The sequence below is a fragment of the Ptychodera flava genome, chromosome 3 (assembly GCF_041260155.1).
Source record: "Ptychodera flava strain L36383 chromosome 3, AS_Pfla_20210202, whole genome shotgun sequence".
Taxonomy (NCBI): domain Eukaryota; kingdom Metazoa; phylum Hemichordata; class Enteropneusta; family Ptychoderidae; genus Ptychodera; species Ptychodera flava.
Genome location: NC_091930.1, coordinates 22,731,852 through 22,759,695, shown reverse-complemented (window position 1 = coordinate 22,759,695; position 27,844 = coordinate 22,731,852). Strand labels below are relative to the sequence as shown.

At 38.4% G+C, this 27,844-nt stretch overlaps 2 protein-coding genes across 2 annotated transcripts; both read left to right on the top strand.

Annotated features, from left to right (window-relative positions):
- Positions 1-436: 436 nt before the first annotated feature.
- Positions 437-14,913, top strand: LOC139129759 (uncharacterized). The gene is made up of 4 exons (XM_070695446.1): positions 437-606; positions 1,978-2,112; positions 13,336-13,464; positions 14,499-14,913. The coding sequence occupies exons 1-4, from the start codon at positions 551-553 to the stop codon at positions 14,911-14,913; spliced, it is 735 nt and encodes a 244-aa protein (XP_070551547.1). The 5' UTR covers positions 437-550.
- LOC139129760 (probable inactive protein kinase DDB_G0270444) lies at positions 14,501-26,871 on the top strand. The gene is made up of 10 exons (XM_070695447.1): positions 14,501-15,278; positions 16,579-16,680; positions 17,593-17,727; positions 18,725-18,843; positions 19,329-19,533; positions 20,586-20,729; positions 21,112-21,230; positions 23,220-23,332; positions 24,328-24,434; positions 24,733-26,871. Exons 4-7 carry the CDS (start codon positions 18,797-18,799, stop codon positions 21,166-21,168), a joined length of 453 nt encoding a protein of 150 aa, XP_070551548.1. The 5' UTR covers positions 14,501-15,278; positions 16,579-16,680; positions 17,593-17,727; positions 18,725-18,796; the 3' UTR covers positions 21,169-21,230; positions 23,220-23,332; positions 24,328-24,434; positions 24,733-26,871.
- Positions 26,872-27,844: the final 973 nt, after the last annotated feature.

Here is a 27,844-nt window from a genome sequence, read left to right as displayed (position 1 = left end):
GCCGGTAAAGAGGGTTGATCATGGCCATGGCATAAAGTGAACTTTATTGTTGGTATTATGTTTTTGAAAATGTGGTGACCCCCCCTTTCCTACCAGTGAAAAAGCAATGACCCCCCCTTTGCGGATCCAAAATTACGATGACCCCCCCCCCCCCTGGATTTTGCCGCCCCCCCCCGGCCGTAAAAACTGAACGGTACCTTATTGACATCGTATTAAGCATATTTAGGTGGCAATTAATTTCTCTATTTTTCAGTTCTTTATTTCATCATTTAGGCCGTTTCTCCCATTTCGCGAAACCATTTACTAGCGCAAGTTTCCATCTGTTGCCTCGCCTGGGATCCCTTGGGTCAAAGTGTCGATGTGAAGTGGGCCAGCCGTTTTTTGGGCCAGGGGGGGGGGCGGGGTCACTGAAAGTTACGGCGCGTGCGCAGACACTCTTATGTCAAAATGGCGGACATTCCATGTAGGTTAACAACACCAAACAAACTGAGCGCATAATGGGGCAACCATGTAGGATTCTCGACGATTTTGACGCGAAGAGTGGGCGATAATGGCGAATATTTACGACAGGGGTCGAGAGGAAACCTGGGAGAAACTCCAAGAAAAGTAAGTAGGTGTACGTTCGATGGCGTAACAAGATTGGTCAATCGATCGTGTTCCCCGACGCGATGTCGACAGCCCAGAGGATTTCTCATGGACCCGTTATATGCATTGTCGTAGAGTACATGATAATGAATTTAGGGGTAATACGCCATCTAAAATGCACTATGAAAGCCGACAACCCCGGTAAAACGAGCCTCGATTTCTCGCAGGTGAAATCAGCGCTCTCCAGATTTTCCTCTTCGATTACCAGCTAAGTAGTTTCATTAATTATTGATTTTATTCCCCATTGATGTCTTTTTAAGGTGTATTGATTAGTTTGCACTAGACACACACAATCTGTGAACACCTTAATTGCCTTATTATATGATTTATACGAGATTGTTTGCGAAGGAAATACTATTTTAGCTTGTCTACGCTCACATCCGAATGTTAATATTCATAGAGAGCATCATGTGCCATGGTGTGGTACTAGTACACAAAGCAACTGACAAGAAATTTCAGTGCAGTTTATCATTAACATTTTATGTTTTAATGCCCCACACACGCAGGAGTAAACCCAGCTTTAGCTTGTTTTTGTCCTGAAGATGACTATTAAAGACCAGATAGCAAAAGTAACTGAACATTTTGCTGTCTCTAGTCGGTTTTTGCTGTATTAACTAAAGTCTTCTCTTCAGACAGAGACCAGAATCAGTTTTTAAATAAAAAATAATATACATTTTGTAAGGAGAGAAATATTTTGGAAGGATATGATGGCAAACGAACTTTCAGCGTATTTGATTACAATGTAATCTCTGTGATTTACACTAAACCTAAAGCTAACCCTGACCTGAAACTCTTTCCAGTTTGCTTTTGATGGAGTCGTCCCTGTGATTCGTTTCCCAATTAAATTGGGGGAGGGGGTAGCAGGGGGCTGTGAATCTTTGTTGATCTGATATGGAGTACCAGTATCCTGCATGAATGCAAAATTTCAGTTCAGTGCAATTGGGGGCTAATTTCAAATGGCATCTACTCAGTTGTGAAAATTTTTACTCACAATACATGTATATTTGCGAAGACAGCCCATGAATAAAGTAGATTGTTCACTGCTTTTACCTTTGGCTTTTAGACATTTTTACTTTGCCGCAGGGACTGTGGCTTTTCCTGACATACGGTCTATGTCGTTGCAGATACATCGGGAAAAACTGTAAGCTACATTACTAGACCCAGTCCATGAATGAATTCAGAAGTACACGATTGGGTTTATACCTAAAAGAGAGGCACAATTTGAGTGAAATTTGACAATTGACATTCAGTCCCAAATCTGATGTCTGGCCAATACAAATTCTTGGCAACAGGAGAAAATCATATAAACACTTGATAAATTGTTTTCTATAGGTTGCAAAAAGCCCGGAAGAAACAGAGCTCGTCGCGGCAGAACACAGCAAGCAGCACCCGGTCATACGCCGGCAAGGTATCACCAAGCTACAGGAATGGGTACCACCGTACACCACCCCCAAAACATCTACCACAGTAAGTATGGCTTGGTTTTGTTTTTCCAATTCTTAGCTCATAATTGCCTAATGCAATCCTGTGTCACTTCGGGGTCCGGACACTTCGCACCAAAACCAGTTCGCCCCACACAACTTCGTCCCAAAACCATTCCGCACCAAAACCACCTCGTCCCAAGTACTACTTCGCCCAACGCCACTTCGCCCCAAGTACCATCTCGTACTAAAACCACTTCGCCCAAAGTATAGTACCATCAACTCGTCCTAAAATAACGATGCCACGACGTATTCTAACATTGTTTTTACCTGCAACTTGGAAGCATTGATGTGTCAGGACATTTTTGCCACCACGAACCATTTATTGTTGCATGAAACCATAAACGGTAGAATTAGAAAAAAGAAACATGCAAACTACAAGTTTGTCTCAGGTGTCGTGCATGGAATTGCATGATGTCATTTTCTCAAAATGTGTACAGTTTCAAGATTTCAGTCCTGGGATGATAGAAAACGGTAATGAAAACTTCGATGGCAGTAGTTGGTTCTTTTCAGCTTTACCGGTTGGCGATAAGTTTGGGGCAAAGTTGCATTGTTTTCGGGGCGAAATGGTTTGGGGCGACGTGACTTTTGGGGCGAAGTGGTTTTGGTACGAGGTTGTTTTGGTGCGAAGTGGGTTTGGTGCGAAATGGTATGGGACGAGATGGTATGGTGCGAAGTGGTTTTGGTGCGAAGTGTCTGGGAACAGTCACTTCAGTGTGACAACATAGTACTCTGCAGCTTAACAGTTTGCATGTACCGGGGTATAATGATTACTGGTACATAATAATTACACGCTAAAAGAAAGTCATCATGACCTTTTGTAATTTATTTCAATAAAAGGTAGAATCTGCCTTGGGGACAGATATTTGGACTGTTCATCAGAAACTTTTACAACATATTTTTGGTCTGCCGCTTTTATTACGGATGGGGGGCTTAAATGGTAAAGCTCATGGAGTAAATAAAAATTTCCCCAGCTACACATGTTTGTGACATTTAAAAAAAAATAGTTTTCCCCCATAAAACTAATACAGGGATGGCAGCCATTTTGAATTTCAAATATCAGTAAATATAAGGTAATTTCTCTCTCTATTACCAAAATGTGGAGGGTGACCCCTGATTTTTATTCTAGATTTTGAAAGAGAACTTGGTCAAAAGTTTTTTTTAGACAAGTGTGAACAAAAACTTGGAAGTCGCACAGTTTCGAGGTGCACACTACCATACAACAGAAATATCACTGTAGGTAGGCATTACTGTCTACTTAATCTGTGTTTCTGGACATTGCCCTTTTAATTAAAAACTCACAGAGTACTTGCCAACTTACCAAAAATGAGTTTTGGATCCGAAAATTCTACTCCTAGTCTTGGTGTGAATTTTCATAGAATAATCATAGTGTCACTCTGGGAAGAGATTGTATCCACAAACTAAGGTGTTTAGGAAGAACTGACTAGCACCAGTGCACAGCAGACATGGCCATTGTTCTGTGAAAACACCAACAAAAGTTTTTTTTTCTGGTTTCCCGGTGTGACAGAAAAGTTGCAAGGGATACATATATAGATTGGGATTTATCAACCTCAGTACTTGAGTCATTTTGGTAGTTGCTACACTTTTGATGCACACTTCTGAATTTGATAAATGGACATGTCTATAAATTTGCGGAACAACGCTACTCTGACTTATCCAAAACTGTAATTATCAAACGTGTTTATCCAAAAGCGTTTAAGGTAGAACGCACCTCGGGGACAAACATTCAGACTCTCAAACTTTTACAGTTCTCTTCTGATATACCACATGTGGGGGTTCATTTTAACCTCTTGGTGAAAGAAAACTTTTCACCAGCTTAGTTTTTGAAATTCGAAAATTTTTATTTTTCGCCATAGAGTTAACACGGGATGGCGGCCATTTTGAATTTCTAATATCGGTAAATCTTGGGTTATTTCTTTCTCTAGTACCAAAATTTGCACGGTGACCCCCTATTTTTATTCTTGATTTTGAAACAGAATGATTGAAAGATTCCTTGAGGAAAGTTAGAGCGAAAGTTTAAGTCTTTCACTTTCGAGGTGCATATTACCTTTTTTTTTTTTTTTTTTTTTATTTAAAGAATTTATTGGGTATTTTCCTTATAATGTTACAATTCTTTGCTAGCGTACTAGTTTTTCTCTGTAAATACATCCATTATCGCACAAATAATAATATAGGAGACCACTTTTCCAAGTGCACTGTCATCTTGTTATCTTTTTTGCAATGAAGTTCTCTATCTGATATATCCGTCGTATGAAAGACACCAATCCTGCAAAACTTGGCTTAACACCTTTCATTTTACAGTAATAGGTGTGTTTTCTCACAAGTAAACTAATAAGTTAACTAACAGAGATTCTTTGGATCTGAAATAACCAAGCAGAGTTTGCTTGGTGGTGAGCTCAACTCTAGAGCGTCTCCCCAATAGATTCCTCCAAAGGGACACTGAAAATGAGCATGCATAAAATAAATGTTCATAGCTTTCAACTTCGTTCATGCAGAATGTACACAGAGGGGTTGGAAATTTATTGGGATTTAGTTTGTGAAGTTTTTCATTGGTATAAAGAATATTATGTAGTAATTTAAATTGGAATTCCCTCATTTTGCTGTCGATGGTCATCTTCAGCATTAATTTATACATTTTTTTCCAATCCAGAGTACCTGAATTCAAAACTTCTTCCAGTTTTGCTTGGCTCGCCGGTGCGGTAAAGATCCTGCTTGTCAATTCATTCTTAATAATGTGTCTTGATAGGCCTCTAATACATTTGGTGTCTCGTTTATCAGAATGTGAATATATCGTCTACTCCATTTTCTTTTTGTTTAAGATCGCCTGGAATGGCGGAGATTAGACCGATCCACTTAAGTTTGTGTAACAAGGAGAAATGTGCCCCTTCAATTATTGGCCATGGTTTTGCTTTGTCCATATCGAAGAGATCAGAGATTCTCAAAATTCCTTTCGAAGCAAATTCTCTGAAATAGACTGATTTACCCCCTAAGAGTATATTTTTGTTGTTCCACACAATCTGATTTTTTTCTTCATTTTGCGTAGCAGTTTCCTCGGACCAAGCATCAAGACATTCTGTGACAAAATCTGTAAACCGCACCGGTAGCCTATGTGTGTTAAAGTTACATTTAAATAAGAGATTTCCTCCCAAGTCTTCCAATTTCTTTTCTATGAAAAGCTTCCATGGGTGTGAAATCTCTGGGTTGATAAAACGTTGTATCCATATGATTCTTTGTTGTTTTTTCATTAAATTTAGATTTGGCATGTTTAAGCCACCTTGGCCCACGGACCCTATCATTGTTTTCCTTGCTATCTTATCTTTTCCATTCCATAGAAAGTCATACATTATTTTGTGCACTTCATGAATGGTGTTTTTCTCAACAGCAGTGGAATTTAGGATATATGTAAACTGTGAAATTCCGAACGTTTTTATCAGTTGGACTTTGCCAAATAATGAGAGCTTTCTGCTCTTCCATGAGTTGAGAATAGTTCTCAAAGTATCCACTGCTTTGCTTACATTTTTCTGTTTAACATCTTTATTGTATGAGAAATAAATTCCTACTATCTTGATAGGCTCCGCGGGCCAATTGACCCCAAACATCTTGTCTTTCCTGTCCCTCCACTTTCCCAGCCATACCCCTTGCGTTTTTCCATGTTGATTTTCAGGCCTGAGCATTCATGAAATTTGTTTAACAAATTGAATAGCACCCCGGCAGACTCAGTATCAGACACGAAGCAAGTCATGTCATCTGCAAAAGCAGCATCCTTAATTTCTTCCCCCATTATGGTGATGCCAGTGATGTCTTTGTTTGACCGTATTGAAACCAGGAGAGTTTCCAAAACGAGAATAAAAAGCATAGGAGACAATGGATCTCCCTGCCTTACCCCCCTTCCTAATTTGAAATAGCCTGTGCTGAATCCTCCGTTCATTACACAGCTTTCACTGTTAGTGTACAACACACTTATCCACTGTTGGAAGTTTTGGCCAAAGTTAAACTTCTGTAAAACTTTGAATAAATAGGACCAGCTCACAGTATCAAATGCCTTTTCAAAGTCTATGGCAAAAGTAATGCTCCTATGTTGGTTTCTCTGGTATACTGATAAATTTCGTCTATGAGCCTACATATCATTGATGTTACGGCCCTTTACGAATGCTGCTTGAGTTGGACCAATTAACTCCGGTAAAACTTTCTCAAGCCGCTTTGCTAAGCATTTTGAGGCTATTTTAATGTCTACATTCATTAAAGAAATTGGTCGCCAGTTTTTAAGCATCAAACGGTCCCTTCCAGTTTTTTCTATTAGTGTAATCATGCTCTGTCTCTGTGAGACAGAGAATTCCCGTGTTCAAATGCATAATTTAATGAATCTACCAGTAGCTTACCAACCAATGGCCAGAAAGCCCTGTAGAATTCTATAGTAATGCCGTCATTACCTGGGCTTTTGTTTTGCTTCATTGAGGACATCATATTAAATACTTCTCCAGGGCTTAACAGTCCCTCACAAGATGTTTGCATTTCCTCATTTAGCTGGGGGGTCTCTATGTTATTAAGAAGGGTGTCATTTTGCTGATCTCTGGCAGTTCAGCATAGAGAGTTGAATAAAAGTTTTGATTTCATTGAGAATATCTTTAGGTTCAGTTAAGGTCAAATTTTCCCCTTTACGGAGTTGTTTAATAGATGACTTCTTTTTGTTAGATCTTTCCAGCCCCAGAAAGTACCTGTTATTTTTTTCCCCTTTTTCGTACCAGTTTGCTCGAGATCTTACTATTGATCCCTCTGTCCTGTAGTCATGATACTCCTCCAACTCGCGTTGAAGTTGTTCTAATTCCACATAATTTACTTCGTTTGGGTCTTGGGAGCACTTTAGCTGAGCACGTTTGACTCTATCTTCCACCTGAGCAAGATTATGTCTCCTCTCTCTTGCCTTTTCTTTGCTATATTTCATTGAAAAATCGCGTATTTTGTACTTAATCAAGTCCCATAAAATTCTTTTGTCCTGAATGTCTTTATATTCTTCTATCCATGTCTTAATTTGATCTTTAAGTAGTTCACTATAATTGGGGTCCTTTGCCAATGTCGAATTGAATCTCCAGTAGGCTGGGCCCTGCTTTTGATACTTGTTTTGCAGCTTCAGGAATACCGCAGAATGATCTGAGCCCAAGCCCGGTATAATTTCTATTTTGTGGGTTACATTCTGTAATTCATCTGATATGATAAAAAAGTCTATTCTACTTTGTTGAATAAAGGGGCGTCTCCTTCGCCATGTATAATGTCGTTTGTTTTCATTTCTTACACGCCAGATGTCCACTAAACTAAATTGCTCCTGTATATCATCAAAAATGTCTAGCGATTTTTTCCATGGCCGAGAGTTGCTGTACGACCTGTCAAGGTCATTGTTTAAAGTAAAATTAAAATCCCTCCCCAAATAATGGTACAGTCCGGGTCTGGAATTTGATCTGTGAGTCTATTACCAACATTCCTTAAATAGTGATGATGCTCCGATTCTTTGTTTGGGGCATAAGTATTGATAAGAATGCATGGGGACCCATCAAGTTCAGTCTGGAGCATTAATAACCTCCCTTCATCATCCCGTGTTATATTAGTGATTGTTAGACCTGTATTTCTTACAATAATCATTACACCCCTACTGTCGTTAGAGCCATGTGAAAACCAGCACCTGCCCCTGAATTGGGAGGCCCAAAACGGTTCGTCTGCCGGAGTGCTATGTGTTTCTTGGAGATAAATAACATCAATATTTTTATCATTTATCCAGTTAGCTATTTTTTCCTTTTTTTGAAATCTCTGAGTCCCCTTGTATTGAAAGTCAATAACGATAATTGTGTGTCCATATTATGTTCGTACTATGGTCCTTGTTTGTACACAGTAAAAAGACATTGGTACCCATTTTTTCAAAGATACTATCGAAAGAACAAAAATAAAGTAATAATGAGAAAAACAAAACCCTAAGTCAAAAGCGGAAAAAAAGGAACTATAAAAGACAAAGACTGAGCTCAAAGGTACTGATCTGCTACATGGACGGCTCCATTTATCACTGTGTTAACCTTATTTTACCCTGAGGTTGTATCAGGGCCTCTAGAAGTGTCACACTTCCAGCGGCCGTGTCTGTGTACGTGTAATACGGTACAGCTAGGCAGTTACGTCATTTATACACAATGTTATGGATCGTATTACCCTGTAATGTCTTTCACTGTGACTGGCTTCATCCGACCGTCCTCGGTCTCTATCATACAAGTAGCGGGAACTTTCCATGCGATGTAGCTTTTTCTGCCCGGGTTTTCAGATTGGTACTGCTTCCGGTACGCCATCAGCCGTTTTCTTTCATCCAGGATTTTCCTGCTGACATCGTCGGTGACGAAGATGTCTTTCCCTTCGTATTTATTTCTTCTCAGGCATCCCGGAGCAGCAAATAGCACTGTTCTGGCTATGTTGGCATCCACAAAGGCGACTTTTATGGGTCTCGGTTTTCCCGTACGTAGTGGTTGCGTTGGCACTCTGTGTGCGCGTTGTATGGCCATACGCCCGGTAATCCCTTTCACTTTCATATGGCTCGTGATGAAATGCTGTATAAAGTCCGAGCATGACCCGTTATGATCCCTTTTCTCTATTCCTTCAGGAAGTTCATGAAGTTGATGTTGATTCTTCGGCTTCTGTTTTCTAGGTCTTCGTTCCTTGCTTCACTGTCTTCCATTCGTTTTTCTAGCTGCTGTACTCACAGGTGTCCGGAGTTGCTGGTGTACATGCATAGAGAGAATGGGAAGGTTTGACACGATTTTGCCCGCCGGACCGTGAATCCATACAAATAAGGAGTTTAGAGTCAAATAAAAGGTCTACGCCAATAGCGAAATACCTCTTGCCTTTAACGCTCAAGTTTCAAGTGGGCAAACTGGCATTTAGTCTCAATATCGGCCCAAAACTCTCTGGTAACCCCGTTCGTCAGGCTGTTACATACGGCAGCCATTTTAATAACCAGATTCTTTCCCATAGTGCAGTGCGGGTCATTAGCATTCGACATGAACCCGTGACCCCGCAACCGCTAAATTTAAATCCACTATCAAATAGGCTACAAGTATTGGTGCACACAACGTCCAGCTTTGCGTTTTGCACAAACTCAAGTCATGGGAAAGTTTACCATTGTTACGTTTGTTTTGATCGTGCAAAGGTCACGAGTTCATCACTTATGCGCGCTGAACCATGGGTAATTTGTCCCGTTCAAAATGGCTGACGTACGTAACAGCCTGAGGATGTACGTAACCAGGAATTTAGGGCCAAAAGAGAGACTAAATAACGATTAACACGTCTCAGGGTTGGACATTAAACGTCAAAGGTATTTATCTGTCGGAGGAAGGTAGTTTTTGACTGCATGCGTTGATATACGTGGATTTTTTTTGTCTACAGGATTCCGGCGGGCAAAATCGTGTCAAACCTTCCCATTCTCTCTATGCATGTACACCAGCAACTCCGGACACCTGTGCTGTACTTTGCTTCTCAGGTCGTTTATTTCTTTGGTTCGATTTCCCGAGTGAGTTTCGAAATCCTCTACACGTTCGTATACTTGATTGAGCGAGTGTTCTAAGTCCTCCACCTTTTTGTTAGTTTCTTCGAGCATTGTCTTCATTGGGTCTATCTTTGCAATGGTTGCATTGATAGAGAATAGCAGTTCATCGTAAGGTCCGATCGTTCCTTGCTTGGCAGCTGCATTGCACGTTGGAGGTCGCCATCTTGGATGATTTGGTCCTGGAGGTCGGTTCGCTCTTGGTCTGTTGTGAGCATTTCATCAACTCTTCTGACCTTTCTTCCTTCCTTTCCGGTCCCTTCAGTACTTCTCGGATTCTTTTGTGGCATTTTCCTTACCTCGACTACCTTCCTCAGGGTGAATTTCTAGCTATTTTCTGGAGCCGTCTTCCACGAGGTTAGCTAGGCTGACGCATGCGCAGATCCCCCGCATATTACCTTATTCAAAAGCATTGTTAGGTATGTGTATAAAACAAATGTATTCCATTAGGGATGTTTTACAAACTGATTGACTGCGTTGACATGTTTGAGAGAGTACTGGCAACTCAACTTATTTACAGCAAACTGTTTGTGCAATGTAAGATTAACCTTTTTTGACCTCCTTCACTAGCCTGTGCAATTTCTTTCCCAAAGTCTCACCATTGTAAAAAAATATTGCAAAGGATTACATCAAATAACAATGGTGATTTGGTTACAGAGTGTTGTGTCTTTATTCAGCAAGGGATTGCTAGTAAAGTGTTGAATACTGAGTCTTTGTTATGTCTGTTCTTCATGACTCATAATTAGTATGCTGATGCATGCAGTAATGACTTCCCTTATCAATTTTTACTGTGATTCTTGCAAGCCTTTTGTGCAGTGGTGTCAGTCAAAACATGGGCAGAAACCTTGAGGTACATGTACCGGTAGTATGCGCTTCAACAGTGAAATACTTAAAGTTTTGCTCAAACTTCCCTCAAGGAATCTATCAAGCATTTGCCTTCAAAATTAATAATAAAAATTAGGGTCACTGTGCAAATTTTGGTACCAGAAAAACAAATTACCCAAGATTTACTGATATTTGAAATTCAAAATGGCTGCCATCCCTGTGTTAACTCTATGGAGAAAAATAAAATTTTCGATTTTCCAAAAACTATGATGTTTCTCATACCAAGAGCTTTAAAATGAATCCCCACAAGTGGTAGATCAGAAAAGAATTGTAAAAGTTTGAGAGTCCGAATATCTGTCCCTGAGGTGCACTTCTACCTTAGTGCCCCATGGTCATCACAAATGTTTAACCCTTTCAGCCCCAGTTCCCTGTATACAGGTCCACTTTACCATAGAAAAACAATGGATTTGGGACAAACCATGGTGGTGAAATGTTTAAACAGTATTCTGTGGTGACACTTCGGTCAGCATTTGGTCATAAGTTGCGTTCAATTTCAAACAGTTTATCAAAAAAAAAGGAAAAAAGATGCTGCTAATGTGGATTTGAGTTCCACAGCTGTCACATTCGATTTATTTTTTCAAGTTTGTTTATGATATGAATTGGTATGCTTTGTTTTTCAGCTTCAAAAATCATATTGAAAGAAATAGTCTAAACATCAACTATAAGGCAGTTTTACTGAAAAATCCCTAAACAAACAAATGAAACAAAAAATAGCTTTGCTAACTTGGTGCCTTACAGAAAAAAAAAACCTCAAAAACTGTTTGTCAACAATCAAAGCAATTCTGTTGAAAATGGAAATCTTACAGTTGACACTACAAAGCACTTATAAATAATGAATATCATCATACATTTTTCTTTCAAATTCAACATCTCTGCATTGAACAGTTTTGTCAAAACAGTCCCTTTAATCTCCAATTGTGTGATTGCCTGTCAATGAGGAACTCTAGCATGAAAGATAAAAGAGCCAGTAATGCTAACTTTTGGTGATTAATTTTTTTGCCATTTAGTTTTTAATGTCAACCATAATTTATTGTTCTACTCCCCAAAGCATATCGTTGATATACATATAGTATTCAGCTTGTCAACTTGGCCTGTACATGTGTGAACTGTATAGTGGATTCTGGTCCTGACAAGAATTCAAATGTAAGGCGGTAACAGTAAGCAATACATTTTACACATGTACATGCTATGTTGGCAAACTAAATAGTGTGTTACAACGTTCTTTGGGGAGTAAAATACGAATTTGCCATTGACATACAAAATAAAAATAATGAACAAAACATCAGAAGTTTGCATTTCTGGCCCTTGTAAAGGCTATGGGTTTGCCATAGACTAGTATACTACTAGTACTACTAGTTCAATGTCATGAGAACAATGAAATGCCAAGCTCATGTGCTTTTTTAGCTACTATAGACTATAGTCTATAGAAGCTATTGGGATGGGTATCCGTCCGGCGTCCGTCGTCAGTCTGTATGTATGTATGTATGTATATGTATGTCCGTTTGTGAGGCGTCCGTCCACTCAAATATCTTGAGAACCGCAGTAGTTACTGATTGATATTTGTTGTGTAGATGAAAAATATGATTTTGAGAAACTATTTTTTTTAATTTTTTGATATTGTTGAAAATAGGCAAATTAATGCCAAAAAAGGTGTTTTTGGTAAAAAATCTTCTTCTTCATAACCGCTGGTCAGACAGCTTTGTTATTTGGTATACAGGTCCCTAGGGGTAACCCAACTTAGATTTGTTCAAATTGTGATGAAATATGCAAATGTGTATTTTAAGGAATTTTTTTGTCATTTTTGGTCAAAATTTGACTTACATTGTATGTAATTCTTGTACTGTATAAACCCTATCAATTCACCCAGAAAAAAATAATTAATATGATTTTAAATAATTGAATTAATTAGGAAATCATCAAAGCCAAAATAATTTTATTGTAGAATTATCAGAAAGTTCAACTTTTTTGACAGTTCATAGTGAAATGCTTACCATCTTGGAGGATTAAAACATGTAAAGGCAACTTTCCTGAATCCCAACTTTGACATATTCTGAACCGTCATTTATTGTGCCCTGTATGTTATCTAAAAGAAATTGCTCAAAATAGTCAATAGAGATAGAGATAGAGATAGAGAAAGTTCTAATTTCCATTTTGGTTTACTTGGTAAGGATAAAATAAAATTACGTTTTGAGAAAAAAATAGAGTGGTCAATTAAAAGAGTGGTCAAAGTGATAGGGGTTTTATGGTAAAGCTGGGCTGTAAGATTCCACATGTGCTATTTATAGCAATTATGCAATCTGTGTAAACAGTACAATGAAAGTTACAGATTCCTTGTAATGCTTTTGATGACCTTGAACTTCTTAAGTTTCAAACATTTGTATCTTCAGTGTGCTTTCTCTGAGTATGTACAGTCTCAACTTATTCAACAGAACTCACTTACAATGTTAATCAAAGATATCCACCTTCTTCATCAATACATGTGTCACAAAAGGTTATTCTCTACATAACACAGCAGAGCTCTGTCAACTGTTGAGTTGCTTGTTCTTTCAAAACCGCTGGTCAGACATTGGTTTACAAGTCCCTAGGATGACCTAAGTGAGATAATTTCATACAGTCAGGAAATACTTAATTTTGTATCCATGTCTATAGTAGCTTCAGGGACATTGGCCCTATGTTTATCCTATTCAGTACAATACCCAATATGCATTAATCTCACTTTCTTTGATTTCATAGACTGGATACTCCACCTGGTCACAACACTCCGTCCATCGACACCCCAGTGTCTGGTTACCCTGGCAACCTGCGGAGGAGCACCTATGAAGTTGTGCCCCCTTTAGTGCCGCGGGAGGATGCTTTTGAAAGGTAACAAATTACCCCCTCCCTTAATAAAGTAAAAAGTTTTTACCCTGTAAAGCCAAAAATAATTACCATTGCGTCACGAATTCCTGTTTTAAATTCTTTTTGTCATATCTCCCCTGAAAAAAGCAAAACAAAACAAATATGCAATTTTGTTTACATTTTCTTGATAAATTGATTTGCCTTTCAACTTTATTTAGTAACAAACAATTTCTTTTACGCAATCTTTGCAGTTTATGATCTCCAAGCGCATTCCTGAAGTCTAGAAATATATGGTCTTACTAAAGGGTATTTAAAATTTCTGCATGTAAATTTAAAACTTTGTAGAGGACTTGCATGCAGCATAGTGGCTATGTATAAAGAGTATTGTAGTCTGTCTTCATGTTCAAGGGACACAAGTGGTGGTTATAAGGTACAATAAAAACCTTCAGATAGGAACTAAAGGGGTCATCAGATTACCGTATGTATTGTACTTCACCCCTAACCTTAGTGACTCCCCAAGTTACTAGTTATTTAATGCAAATTCTGTGTGGGTCCACTGATCTTCACTCTTGCCTGCCATCACATGCATTGTACTTCACACCAGGTACAACGCTCACCCTTATACTAACACTGAAAATGAATCAAGTGACAGATTTTGTACATCTACGAAATCACGGTCTGTCAAAGAAAAAGTTTATCACTAAGAAAGTCAGTTATTCCACTAGTCTACATGTAGCAGCATAAAAATTCATTGAAAATAAAATTAAAAACCCAATGTCTGGATAATGTAGCTTAAAAACTTGCCTGCCAATGGAATATGGCACAGCCCTGAAAATTATGTCTTTCATACTGTATACCTGGTGTACCCAACTTCTGATCACAGGAAGCAAAAAACTGGAAATTATTTTCATGTGTCCTCTTATCAAGCAGTTAATTGTAACATTTTATATGACTGACAAAAAATTAACTTGTTTTGGGCAGGTATGTAAACAATCAATTTTTTCTGAGTCCAGGTTGCTTGCATCACAACAGGTCCTTCTGTTCCTCATTTATTACAGAGAACCATCCATCGACAGTCACTACTCGGATTATCCAAGAGACAGAAGCAGTCACTACGACCCAAGATATCATAGGGATTATCCGGACCCGATTGATCAGAGAAACTTTCTTGATCCGTCAGACCCCAGGGGCTATGCCCGCCATGACCCTGGCAAGGGCAAAGGTCGCAGTAACCCTGGTAGTTACGGATATTCCAACCGCAGTAAGCAGAGCTCCAAATATTCCGGGAAACCCAAAGGCAGCTATGGATCAAAGACAGTCGCCAACGGATATAGCCGTAATCCGTCCCACAAAACCAACGGAGTTGCCGAGCCTGATGATTTGTATTCCAGTTTGCGATACAATGGATTTCAGCCCTCCATTCTCGGAATATACCGCTATCCCAAAACCAAAAGAAGAGAAAATTGCTTGTAAGGTCCCGGAGAACTTCCGACACAGAATCTGATACTTCCAGTAGAGCTAGCAGTGCATACAGGCAGCCGGGATACCTGCCAGGCGAACAAAAATACCTGAATCCCGGAAATGATTATTTGCCCGGAGGGGAACGTAATCCATACAAAGTAACTGACGAGACATTGCAGTATATAAACCCATTACCGTCGAATCCTTATGGAAGTCCTAGCGGCCCGATAAGTTACCTTACAGTAGGTGCGGACTATGCCAATCCTGGAAAATCAAAACCAAGCAGTCCTGATGGTCTGGCAATAGCCTTGTCAACCTTGAACGAGAACGCTTCTGGAAGGGCGTCAGTGTATGATGATCTTGGTTCAGTGCTCAAGGTAGGTCCTCATTTGCACAAGATTTTACGGCACATGACACTATAATGCAGTTATACTGTTCTGCTTGGAGAAGCAGCCATTTATAGCCATGTTCTATTTAAATAGCTTTTACTAATCAGAAATTACTTTGAAAAATAATAATTCTTTGCGCTCATAATATCTTCATGTTTGAACATAATGTTCTGTATAACACAATATCATACAGTTTGCACTTTAAATAATTTAAGTTTAAATAATATTATTTAATTATCAAATAACGCTTTATGCCCATAGCATCGTTATGTTTGCAAATAAAATACCACTGTAGACACATAATATTACCGGTATAGTGTTTAAACATAAAATAATAATATATAAACCTAATGAACCTTAAATAATACTTTATGCATACACTGACATTGTTAACCCTTTGAGCGCCAAAGTCAATTTTTGTCACCTTTATAAAATATACCCTTGTCAATTTTTTTGAGATTTTTGCTAAAATTTTGATAAAAAAGTGTAGCCAATGAAATGTAATATACATTTGGTCAAAAATTATCAGCAAATTTTCTGAAAAATCCATAAAATTTAGTAAAATGTTGCACTAAAATTTTGGTGGGAAAAATAACAGCACTCAAAGGGTTAATATCTTAATGTTTCAGATACAGTAATGCCTAAAACACAGTGCTGGTACATAAAGTAGTATTCTTTCTTAATAAAATAATAATGCAACCTCCTAATATTCTACTATCTGTAAACTTGAGTCAGCTGAGGCTTTCCATTGCAGTAGATTTTTTTATGTATACCTATCTACTGGTATATGTTGTCTTTCCAAGACAAGTCTCCCCAAGAAATATTGGAGAGTGAAGCGTCTTGTCAGGAAATCACGGGAGTTTGTGACTCAAAAATGAAAGATTTAAACTTATGATTAAATTTTCCCCACGCGAACTTTCAACGATTCTCTTTCAAAATCAAGACATCCAACAAATTACCGATATTTACCGAAATTTGAAATTCAAAGAGGAGGCATCCCTGTGTTATCCCCATGGGACAAAATAAATTCACAGTTTTCGCAAAACTAACCTGGGGAAAACTTAATTTGCTCCCAGAGCTTCAAATTCAACTCCTTCAAATGGTAGACCAAAACAGAATTGTAAAAGTTTGAGAGTCCTAATATCTATCCCCGAGGCACATTCCACCTCAATGAAGAAATTCTCTAAACATGCATGCATATACGCTGCATCTTGTTTCACATGCACTCACATACAATTTAATGATGCCATTTTTATGCCAAATCCGATTATTTGTTTGATTTCCTCAGAAGAAGAAAAGGCAAAAACGTAACAAAAAGAAGAGATACAGTACTCCGGACGATGCGGCAGTGGCTATCCAGAGTGTCTACAGAGGGTACCGAACCAGACAGGTCAGATGCAGTTTTTCGAAATCTGAGTTTTGAGAATCTCATCCTCGATTTCACTTTTCCGTAAATGTTATAAGAAAGGTTCACCAGCTGACTATCAAGGGAGTAATATGTGTGAAAAAATTGAACACTACCCGGTAGTTATTTACAGGTAGACAAACCAAAAGGTTAGTTTGCTGTTGCCACTGTTGGACCTGTTGCGTACGTACGGGGGGTGGGGGGGTGACAACTTTGCAGAAGGCTTGGTTGGTTACTGGGGGTGTTGGGTTGGGTGGGGGGGGTTGGCAGCGATCCATTGCTTGTATTTCCTTTTCTTTACTTGATATACTATAGTATTATCCGCAGAAAATTCAAGGGTTTTACATGTGTGTTGATGATGGCCCCAATTTTCTAAAATGGCCCCTTTGGGACAGGAGTAGGGCCCATCATGGCCCCCTGTTTTTACATCCTAGAATGAAAACTGTGTAGTATATTTTGCACCTCAAAATTGAACGACTTAAACTTTTGCTCAAACCTTCCATCATAAAACATAAACCCTCTAGAAATTCAAGATTGTCAATCAGGGGTCACAGTGCAAAGCTTGTTACCGGACAAACAAATTACTGAATATTTACAGACACTTCAAATTCAAATTGGCTGCCATGCCAGTGACAACTCTTTGCAAGAAAATTACATTTTGTATTTTCACTGAAATATGCCAGTGAAAACTCCATTTAGTACATTCATGAGCTTTAAATGATCCCCACAAGTGATAGACAAAAGATTACTGTAAAAGTTTTTGAGTTTGAATATCTGGCCCGGCTGGGTAATCTACCAAATATGATGTTTGAAGTAGAATGTAAAAAATCCTGAAAAATACTGGAGAATACAGCAAAGGTTAGATTAGATCTTACTGGTCTTGTTCTTGCAATGCAGGGCTTAGAATCTGCAAACTACCTCAGGAATGAAGACCAAGCGAAGGCCTTCGTTGATGACTTCATCAATGGAACCATAGAGAGAGAAATCGTCCCAGATCTGCTGATAGAAGCACTCTCTGAGAAACGTTACCTGGTAAGATATGAGAAATTATATCATTCCAGTATATTGATGACGCAAATGCAGCAATCTGATTGGTCGAGACGTGAAAAGAACCGTGGTACCGGTATATTCGCAATATACCATGGTTAGCACACACATGAGCTCTCGGCAAGTCCCCAAAAATCTTTCTCTGATTTTCCATGCCAGAATTTCAATATAACTCGTATGATATATAATAGCAATAAATCACACCCAGTGACGGTATACCACTCGTATTTTGACCAGTTCACTTCATGTATATGCACTCGCTATCGCTCATGCATGTATGTCGTGAACTGGTCAAAATCTCATGGTATACCGTCACTGGGTGTGCTTTATTGCTTAAGTATATGAGTCAAAAAAAGACAACTTTTCAAAACAGATGTAGATGTTATCATATGATGTTGTCAGTAACACCTTGAAAAGTTCAAAACTTAGAAGAAAATGCAACCAGTTATAAAGATCATTTGTGTATGCAGGTGTCTTGACAGATGAGTTGTTGGTAAGATTTACCTCCAAAATGAAACTCGTAAACATTTGCCAACACTCTGTATTAGAAAAATTCAAACAAAAGATTAAAAAAGTGGTCAGCTTGCAAATTTTGTTTGACTGGAGAAGTAATATACATAAGTTACTGCTATTGATGTTTCCAAATGATGGTTATTTTCTCTGTGAACTCCATGGGACAAAATTAAATTTTCAAATTTTTCCTCAGGGAAATATGACAAAACTTGACTTTTTGAGAAAGTTTTAAATAACCCCACACAAACTACCATATATATCGGCAAAAAGGTGTGATACTTGCCTTCCATCTCAAGGTTGAATTGAAGATATGCTCATTTCATGACTAAAATCTTCCAATATGAGAATTCAAAATAATTATTTTTGTATTGTTTATGAAGGTACTCGGGTCATTTGTGTAGAGATATATGCAAAACAAACTAATTTAGCAATTTTGAGATGAGGGTCTTTCTTTGTACTTTCTTTTCAGCCTCGAGATCATCCGTTATTTGTACCGGCTGTTCTGTCCTGTGAAGACATTGTGGATGAGACAGTGGAAGAAATGATTGAAGAGATGGTTATAAAATCAACTACAGCAAGGCTGGACAGGTCCGTCTTCATATTGCTTCTCTAGTTCTGTGTAACATTCTTGAATGGTACCCAGTGTGCATCTCAAGTTGAAAGTTCTAAAGTCTTGGTCAGACTTTCCTCACAGAAACTGTTTTCATGAAATCGTAATCAAGAAGAAAAATAAGGGGTCACCATGCATAGTTATGGATCAGAAACATAAACTATCCCAAATCTACCAACATTTTGAATCCAAAATGACTGCTGTGCTCTGTGTTGACACTATTGAGGAAATCACTTTTCTCTTTTCACAAAACAGGAATGGTGAAAATTTCATTTATTCTTAGACTAGTACCAGTAGTCCGTACAAGCAGCAGGCCGGAAAAGTCTTGTAAAAATGTTCATGTTAAAAAAAATTTCACATTCACCACATTTATACAGTAAGTTACGACTGCTGTTGAATTTTTGCCGATACGGAGAAATGGAACATCCACACTTTGATTCTCTCGTTTCATTGGCTGTTGCAGTTACATGGCTGACCAATGGAAGACCAGGGATCACGTGGAGGAGTTCAGCAGTGACCTGGTAGATGAAGTGGTCAAAGAGAGTGTGGAGTTAGTGGTCGCCGATACTATAGAAGACTTGGTGCAGGATCATCTCAACAGAGCCGCTGTCTACGATGCATTCATGGAACTCTATGAGGAAGTGGAGAAACCCAATGTAGAGGACGCTGTGAGTTTTTTCTTTCTCTTCCATTGTGAAAGTATACATGTAGCTGATTAAACTTCACTCATGATTTTTTCAAGGTGCAGACATTTCTGAACATCCAAACTGTACATGTCGTCATGTAGTACAACATACATTGTATGAAATCACATTTATGAGACCATGTGAAGACTTGTGAGTCTTATCTTAGTATGTGAAATTTAGCACTGTATTACAACAAACACAATCACATTTACAGCCATAAGTGTATATTAGTGAATACAGACCTTTAGATCTGCTCTGAAGCAAAATGGTTCTCTAGTTGTTGTAGCTATGAGTGTGCCCCCACGTCCAATGTATGATGCCATGATGCAAACAAAATTCTCAGTGGTACAAGCGGACTTTTTTGTCTTCATGTAGAGATATAGGGCATGACACAAAGAAATTTCCACACAATGTCAAATTGACACAAAATTTCCAGAAATCCATGTTTGTTACATAGAGGGCACAGCGAGGCACACTGTTTGCTATGCATCCGCCCCTCGCAATAATGACTTCCCCTGCAAGGTAAAAAGTGATTGATGTCAAATTCCAGGTGTGTCAATTAAACTTCAATTTTTCCTCATGTAATGTATACTCTGGATGTAGCAAAGTTCCGTAGAACGACAAGCAACACCCAAGTACGTTTGATGCAATAAAGATATACAAAACGTTCAACTTCAGATTTGAGAGAAACACATTGATGCATCCTTTTCCACCTAATGTAAATATTGCATATTATTGTATCATTACTTGTATCTTATACATGTACAGTGTACGTACATGTTGTCAGTTTGTTGGTCAAAACCTTTCCTCAGTTGCGATTTGGAGTGTGGTTTGAAATTAACATCACACTTTTTGTTTTTCACCCTGTGCAGTTCCTCGTAGTTTGGCATGCCGGCCATGTTAAAGCATATCGACATTGTTGGGCTAACAACCAAATCAAAAGAATACTTTTCAGAAACATAGCTGTGCCATTGATTGTATATAGCAGGAGGTCATCGAACCAACTTTTACATTCTCTCTTTTTCTTGATCCAGGTCCGTGAGGCAATATTTGAAGTCATACTGGAGGATTTTGTCGAAGACTTTGTCAAGGAAGAAGTTCTAGAACTTCACAAGGAACTGGCAGAGGAGACGTTGGCCAGATATGATGCTGCTGTCATTAAGAAGCAACACAGAGAGGTAAGCGTTGTTGGATATTGCTTCAATGTTTAACCTCATCATCCCCCATTTTCCAGCAAACAGGTCCATGGTCACCTTTGATAATAATGGATCAGGCCAAACCATTGTGGTGAAAGGGCTGATTGTTTCCCTTCCCGAACATTATGAATTGTCAAGTTCCGAACATTATGAATTGTCAACTCATCCGGTTGGTTCTCACCTGGAGTCCATACATGGATGCACTGAAGGGATTAAACCCTAGTTGCTGTTGATAACATTTGACTGTATAATAGAAATGTTCCATACATTACATGCTGTGAATTTATTTCTGGCATGTGATTCGTTGGCCCATCCATCACTTATGGTTAAAATGTTTATAGTTTTAATGTGGTCTTTTCCACAGGTATCCGCCCATGCCGAGGAGTCGTTATTGAGAGCTTTTTTTTGGATTACCTTTTGACAATGATTGCAAGGATGGACAAATCTGGACAGAGAGGGAGTACTTTGATAAATTCCTGGATGGTGAGTGTCATCTTGATACGGAAGTATGATTTTTTATGATTATTTTCTCACAGTCTGTGATGTTTCCTCATTTTTAGTCCCCACGGACACCGTCCGGGGGGACTTATAGGTTTGGTCATGTCCGTGCGTGCGTCCGTGCGTCCGTGCGTGCGTGCGTGCGTGCGTCCGTCCGTCCGTTCACGCAGATATCTCAGAGATGCCTGGAGCGATTTCATTCAAACTTGGTACAAGGATTACTTCATATGTCATACAGATGCACGTTAATTTGTTTTTTGATACGATCAAATATATGGAAGCCAGGCGGCCATTTTATTACAATTTTTTCATGTACGGAGCCGTAACTCAGGCATGTTTCAACCGATTTTATTCAAACTTGGTACAAGGACATTGCCCATGTCATAGATATGCACGTCAATTTGTTTTGTGATACGATCCAATATGGCTGCCGTGCGGCCATTTTGTTACAATTTTTTTCATGTACAGAGCCATAACTCAGGCATATATCTCAACCGATTTTATTCAAACTTGGTACAAGGACATTGACCTATGTCATACATATGCACGTCAATTTGTTTTGTGATACGATCCAATATGGCCGCCAGGCGGCCATTTTATTACGATTTTTTCATGTACAGAGCCATTACTCAGGCATGTTTCAACCGATTTTATTCAAAGTTGGTACAAGGACATTGACCAATGTCATAGATATGCATGTCAATTTGTTTTGTGATACAATCCAATATAGCCGCCGTGCGGCCATTTTGTTACGATTTTTTTCATGTACAGAGCCATAACTCAGGCATATCTCAACCGATTTTATTCAAAGTTGGTACAAGGACATTGACCTATGTCATACATATGCACATGAACTTGTTTTGTGATATGATCCAATATGGCCGCCAAGCGGCCATTTCATTACGATTTTTCATGTACAGAGCCATTACTCAGGCATGTTTCAACCGATTTTATTCAAATTTGGTACAAGGACATTGACCAATATCATAGCTATGCACATCAATTTGTTTTATGATACGATCCAATATGGCCGCCGTGCGTCCATTTTGTCATGATTTTTTCATGTACAGGGCCATAACTCTGGCATATCTCAACCGACTTTATTCAAAGTTGGTACAAGGACATTGACCTATGTCATACACATGCACATTGATTTGTTTTGTGATACGATCCAATATGGCTGTGGTGTGGCCATTTTGTTACGTTTTTTTCATGTCTGGAACCATAACTCAGACATGTATCAAGCAAATTTATTAAAAGTTGGTACAAGCTAGGAGATTGATTAATATCATACATATGCACGTTAATTTGTTTTGTGATACAATCCAATATGGTCGCCGTGTGGCCATTTTATTACGATTTTTTTATGTCCTGAACGATAACTCAGACATGTATCCAGCGAATTTTTTCAAAAGTATTTTTATCACAGATTTAATGAAGAGGACTCTATCCTCTCTGAGGACCTGTAATCAAAGTACCCATTAACAAGTGGGGACTGTGTCATCAACGATGACTTGTTTTATAAGAAAAAAGCATTTGTCCAACCCTGACATCGTTTCATAACTTTCGCTCCAATTTCCCTGTTCAGAAATCCAAGTACACTACTGCAAAAAGCAGCAAGAGTAAGCACAAGTACATTTTGTCAGGAGGTTGAACAACTGCATTATCAATGCTATAATAGTGAGTTGGATCACAGTTTAACCTGTTCACCCCACTTCCCTGTAGTTCGGTCCACCATCACCATTGATAACCATTAGTTTGGACTGAACCATGGTGGTGAAAGGGTACAACATTCGTAACGTTTGTTGTGAATAGAAAACAATCTGAGTATCTATACTCCAAAATCGTTCAGCGATATACATGTAGATGTACTTTAGCAATAGAGGCATGACATTTCTATATTATGTCACCCACCAGTATAAGTACAAAAACATCAGTGGATGGTGATTTTGATTTGATGTTCTATTTCTGTAGCCATGACCTTGGATATTCTAATACATCAATATTTCAATGTGAGAGACCAGAGGAAACTGACAGAGGACAACAGGGCTATGAAACAATTCCACGAAGACCTCACAACCGACACGGTAAGTGCTGCTATACCATCCCTCTCTGTTTCTTACATACCTTTGTGCGATTTGCACAACATATACAGTTTGAAGTTCACCGGAGATGCAAGACAGCGACTCTCAGCAGGGGCTGTGCAAATCTGCACTAGTTAGGGAGTCTTCTTCCCCATGCACACCAAGATAAGGACTCCCACTGCCAGTTTGCGAAACAATATTTGCCAGAGGTGGTCTAGTAGTCAGAACTATTAATGCAGATGTTATTTTCATCCTCTGTGCTATCACTATAGGGAAAAAGTGCGTGACTAGAGCGAGAAACTGACGCTTTCTCGCAATCGGTGAGAATCTGTTCTTATTCTCACCGCTGTCGGTGAGAAAATTTAATCTCCACTGGAGATTGGTGAGAAATGCACTCCTTGGCGAGAATCAAGTGTGAGAACAAATTCTCACCGGTGAGAATGGAAATTCTCACTAAGTACAGCGAGAATTGAAATTCACTGGCGAGAATCATCAAGACTCGCCTTTTGGAGTCTTTATGATTCTCGCCAATGAACGGCGAGTCTTGATGATTCTCGCCAGTGAATTTCAATTCTCGCTGTACTTAGTGAGAATTTCCATTCTCACATGTGAGAATTTGTTCTCACACTTGATTCTCGCCAAGGAGTGCATTTCTCACCAATCTCCAGTGGAGATTAAAATTTTCTCACCGACAGCGGTGAGAATAAGAACAGATTCTCACCGATTGCGAGAAAGCGTCAGTTTCTCGCTCTAGTCACGCACTTTTTCCCTATAGTGCTATTGGTCTCCTCCCCCTCCTCACATTCTTGAAATATTTTCCTCCTTACCCAATGCTCCCCAATATAGACATTGAATGAAGCAGATTCAGATACCTTCAGCTCTTGAATCATATTTTCAGTTAATTTTTTTCCTCTATACATACTTTCCAAAGATGACAAAACTCACCACGATTGTTCCGTGGGGAAAAATAAATATCCAAACATTGTTGTTGATTGTAGTTGATGAATTCCCTGGTAGCTGAGCTGGGAGAGCAACTGGACGCAGACATGGATGACCTCCATGAATACGAGACAGAACTGGATCAGCCGGAAGAGGAATCACCACGGTAACATCACATTTTAATATTTTCTTACAATATGGAAAGCTTTTTAAGTAATAAGGGCATGGTTAGGTTTGGAATTCATGGCATAGGTGTCAATGCACTGAGTAATGTATAAAATATACAATGCCCAATTGATGAATATTCACCATTGATAATGAGTCGTGATCATAAAGATTTGCGTAACTTAATTGATACTCATTAACATATTTTGTATTCATGAATTATGATGCATTTTCAGAATGAGATTACATTGATCAACATCAAAGATTGAAATATTAGTCTCCCTTTTTTATTTTGACAGAGTGCCGTCCCCCCAACCCACCCCTCCCATTGACCTCAGAATCTGGATGGGTAAGAGTAATATATTGAAACTCTAGACACTGATCATCCTAAGCACTCCCAAGAAATGGAACTGTCCTAGATGTACATGACCTGACAGAGCTAGAGGAAGATTCCATTATAAGCTAAATAGGGGTTGTGTATACAGGCATTTCAAAATTGAACAACAATGATAAGATTAACTCTTCTGAAAATGAGAATATACCTTTGTACATAATGTATCTATAGAGAAGTCACATTTGTAATTCTATATTTTTTCAAAAATAATCAAAAACGCCTTTCTGCAATTTATAAGTAAAAGAATGCCAACAAATGGACATACAATATGAGTCTTTTTATCACTTTCATGGACAGAATTTCAAAGTATGTTCTACATTTGGTTCATTGAGGTACATGCTTTTTGACTGTAAGAAGAGGAAATGAATTAGTCCAAGACCCTTTGCCAGGCAATCAGCTGAAAGCTTTACTAAATAATAATAGAACGGACTTATTTACTGAGACGCGAGGACACATTCAAGATGTTCGGTTTGGAGAAAAAATCTTTTCATTCTGTTTGGTTCCCACAGTGTTTTCTGTTGTTTTCTTTTTTTCTGTAATTTGTACATTGGAATGTCTCTGGGCATGTTTGTTGTAAAATAGAAATAAAGCTGTAGAAAATGCTCCCATATTGGACCTGCTCACCCTCATCCCCACACTTCCTGAAATATGGTCCACACTCACCAATCAACAATGATAACAGTGGGTTTGGGTCAAACCATGTTGGCGAAGGGATGGGTATGTCAAATGCACACACGATGTGATACAGTTAAACACGTAAGTGTAACAATAAATGTGAAGATAGGAACTCAAAGAGGGACTGTGATATGAATAAACATGTAAAAGTTTTTTGTTAGGCATTGGAAGCAATCTTGTTGAATTTGAAGTCAGCAATGATTGTGGCAATTTCAAGTTTAAAACTATTCACACACCAGAGGGTTAGTGTGGGTTAGTGTAGACCAATGTATCAAGAAGGCAATTTATTTTTCTGTAAAATATGTTTTTGTTTCACAAGGTAAATGCAACTGTTACCAATTTATACATGAAGCTTCTTTTTATGTAAATACCATTATTGATATTTTTTGACACATGTATGTCAACAAGACTGTGTTTTATATACCAGATGATACTGTAAGGACTTTTTGTTAAAGAGTGCAAATTAACAGTTTTCTGTAGTTTCCACATGACATCTCCTCATTCAAAAAAATGACTTGCAATCATGACTGTGGTTTCGTGTCATATGAATTAGTATTTACTTAATTGTTTCAACTGCTTGTATTAAAACAATGAAAGCAAAAAGGTGAAATTGTTTTGATGTTTGCAGTAAATTCAAATTTACAATTCAAGTAACTATGTGTATATTGTTTTAATATATGCAGTAAAGTTCAAATTCACAATTCACTCAGTGTATTAACACAATCACAGTACTTTATTACCAGTGCAATCACATTAAATGTATCCATATCAAATTATGTAAGCACAGGTATTATTATATTAGGAATTCACTGGAATTTTTGTAAATTTCTAAATTTGTAAACGTGGGAGGCTGCCTAAAGGGATGGGGGAGGTCGTCTTGTCTGCGGCTGGACAATTTTCTTGCTGATAAACGTTGCATCTTCCCAGAAATTGGCGATGAATGGGAAGCAAATTCAGCATTTGATGCATGTTCATAGTACACCAGTTTTGTAGCTCTCCAATCACTGCTTTCCAATCACGTTCCTTCGTTTGTATGAAGCTGCGTCAGCCAGCTGCAGAGTCACCAGTTTTAGTACGGCTGTTTGGATATGTTGTGCACAGTAACATACCCATTATATTGGTCCCATACATAGCAGCAGCAGCATATGGAACAACCCCCGTCCCTTTAAATAATAGCTTACAAGATGTCACTTTTGTATGGGACACATTGATTGGTTGGTGCAGTATTCCTAAACACCAATCACATAAGGGACTTGATCTACCTAATTTCCACCAGGGTATTGTATATTTCATTGTATGTACATGTATGTAAATATATAATGTATTCATTTTTTGTTTCTATAAATAAATTGTACAATATAGACATCATAGAAGAAAGTGTATTTTGTTTTCCTTTTTTATTGATTGTCGGATTAGGTAAGCTTTGCAGTAAATCGTTTGTAAATATCAAGTGTTCTACTGATTGTTACTGAAATGATCTGAGTTGCCGTCTTTTCATTTTGTTATGTTTTGGTTTTCAAGGAGAAAGGGTTGTTACATGTTGAAGTTCTAAAGTGTTACTCAGTAAAATGACAAGTCAAAGTAGCAAGTCAAAGTCAAGGTCATCAGTGATCTACTCCCTGAATGATGCATAAAACAGCAGGTCCATGCTGCCCTATAGTGGATTGACATTGGATGCAAATATATCGATGGAGGGGGATACAGAGGGGTAAACTGCATTCTCTCAAAGAGACAGATTATGCAAAGTAACTCTGGCACAAAATATGTCTGTATGTTGTGGTTGATTTCTCTTTATTAATGCTACCTTTTCATCTAGTTCTTTTCCTTATGTTTGTATGTGGGTGTCAAGCAGCTGCATCAAAATGTCTTCCATGTTTGCATGGAAACAAATTATATCAATACCGGTACATAGCAAAAAACTAATAGTATGCTGCGCTCTACGGAATATGCCAATGTCGTGGATCATACACAATGCCACTCAACAGTGAACTTATCATCATCGTCATCTTGCAGCATGTCAGAAAGATCACATCATTTCAATTATCTTCTACTGTTGTATCCTTTTTACTAGCCAAATCTTTTTAGCTTATTAAAAAAGAATATAAAATTGTAAAATAAAATCCAATATCCTGCCATCATTCTTGTGGGAAACCAGGAACCTAGGATGAGAAACATACCTAACATTTCTTTGCCTGAATGTTTATGTAATTTACTAAATTCTTATGACTGCAAATAAGCTGGAAAAAAAAGTTGCTCTGAATGATTGCTTATATTGTATCTGAATGAAGTCAGTTGAACCATGGATGTACAAAAATATTTTTGTACATCCATGGTTGAACCTT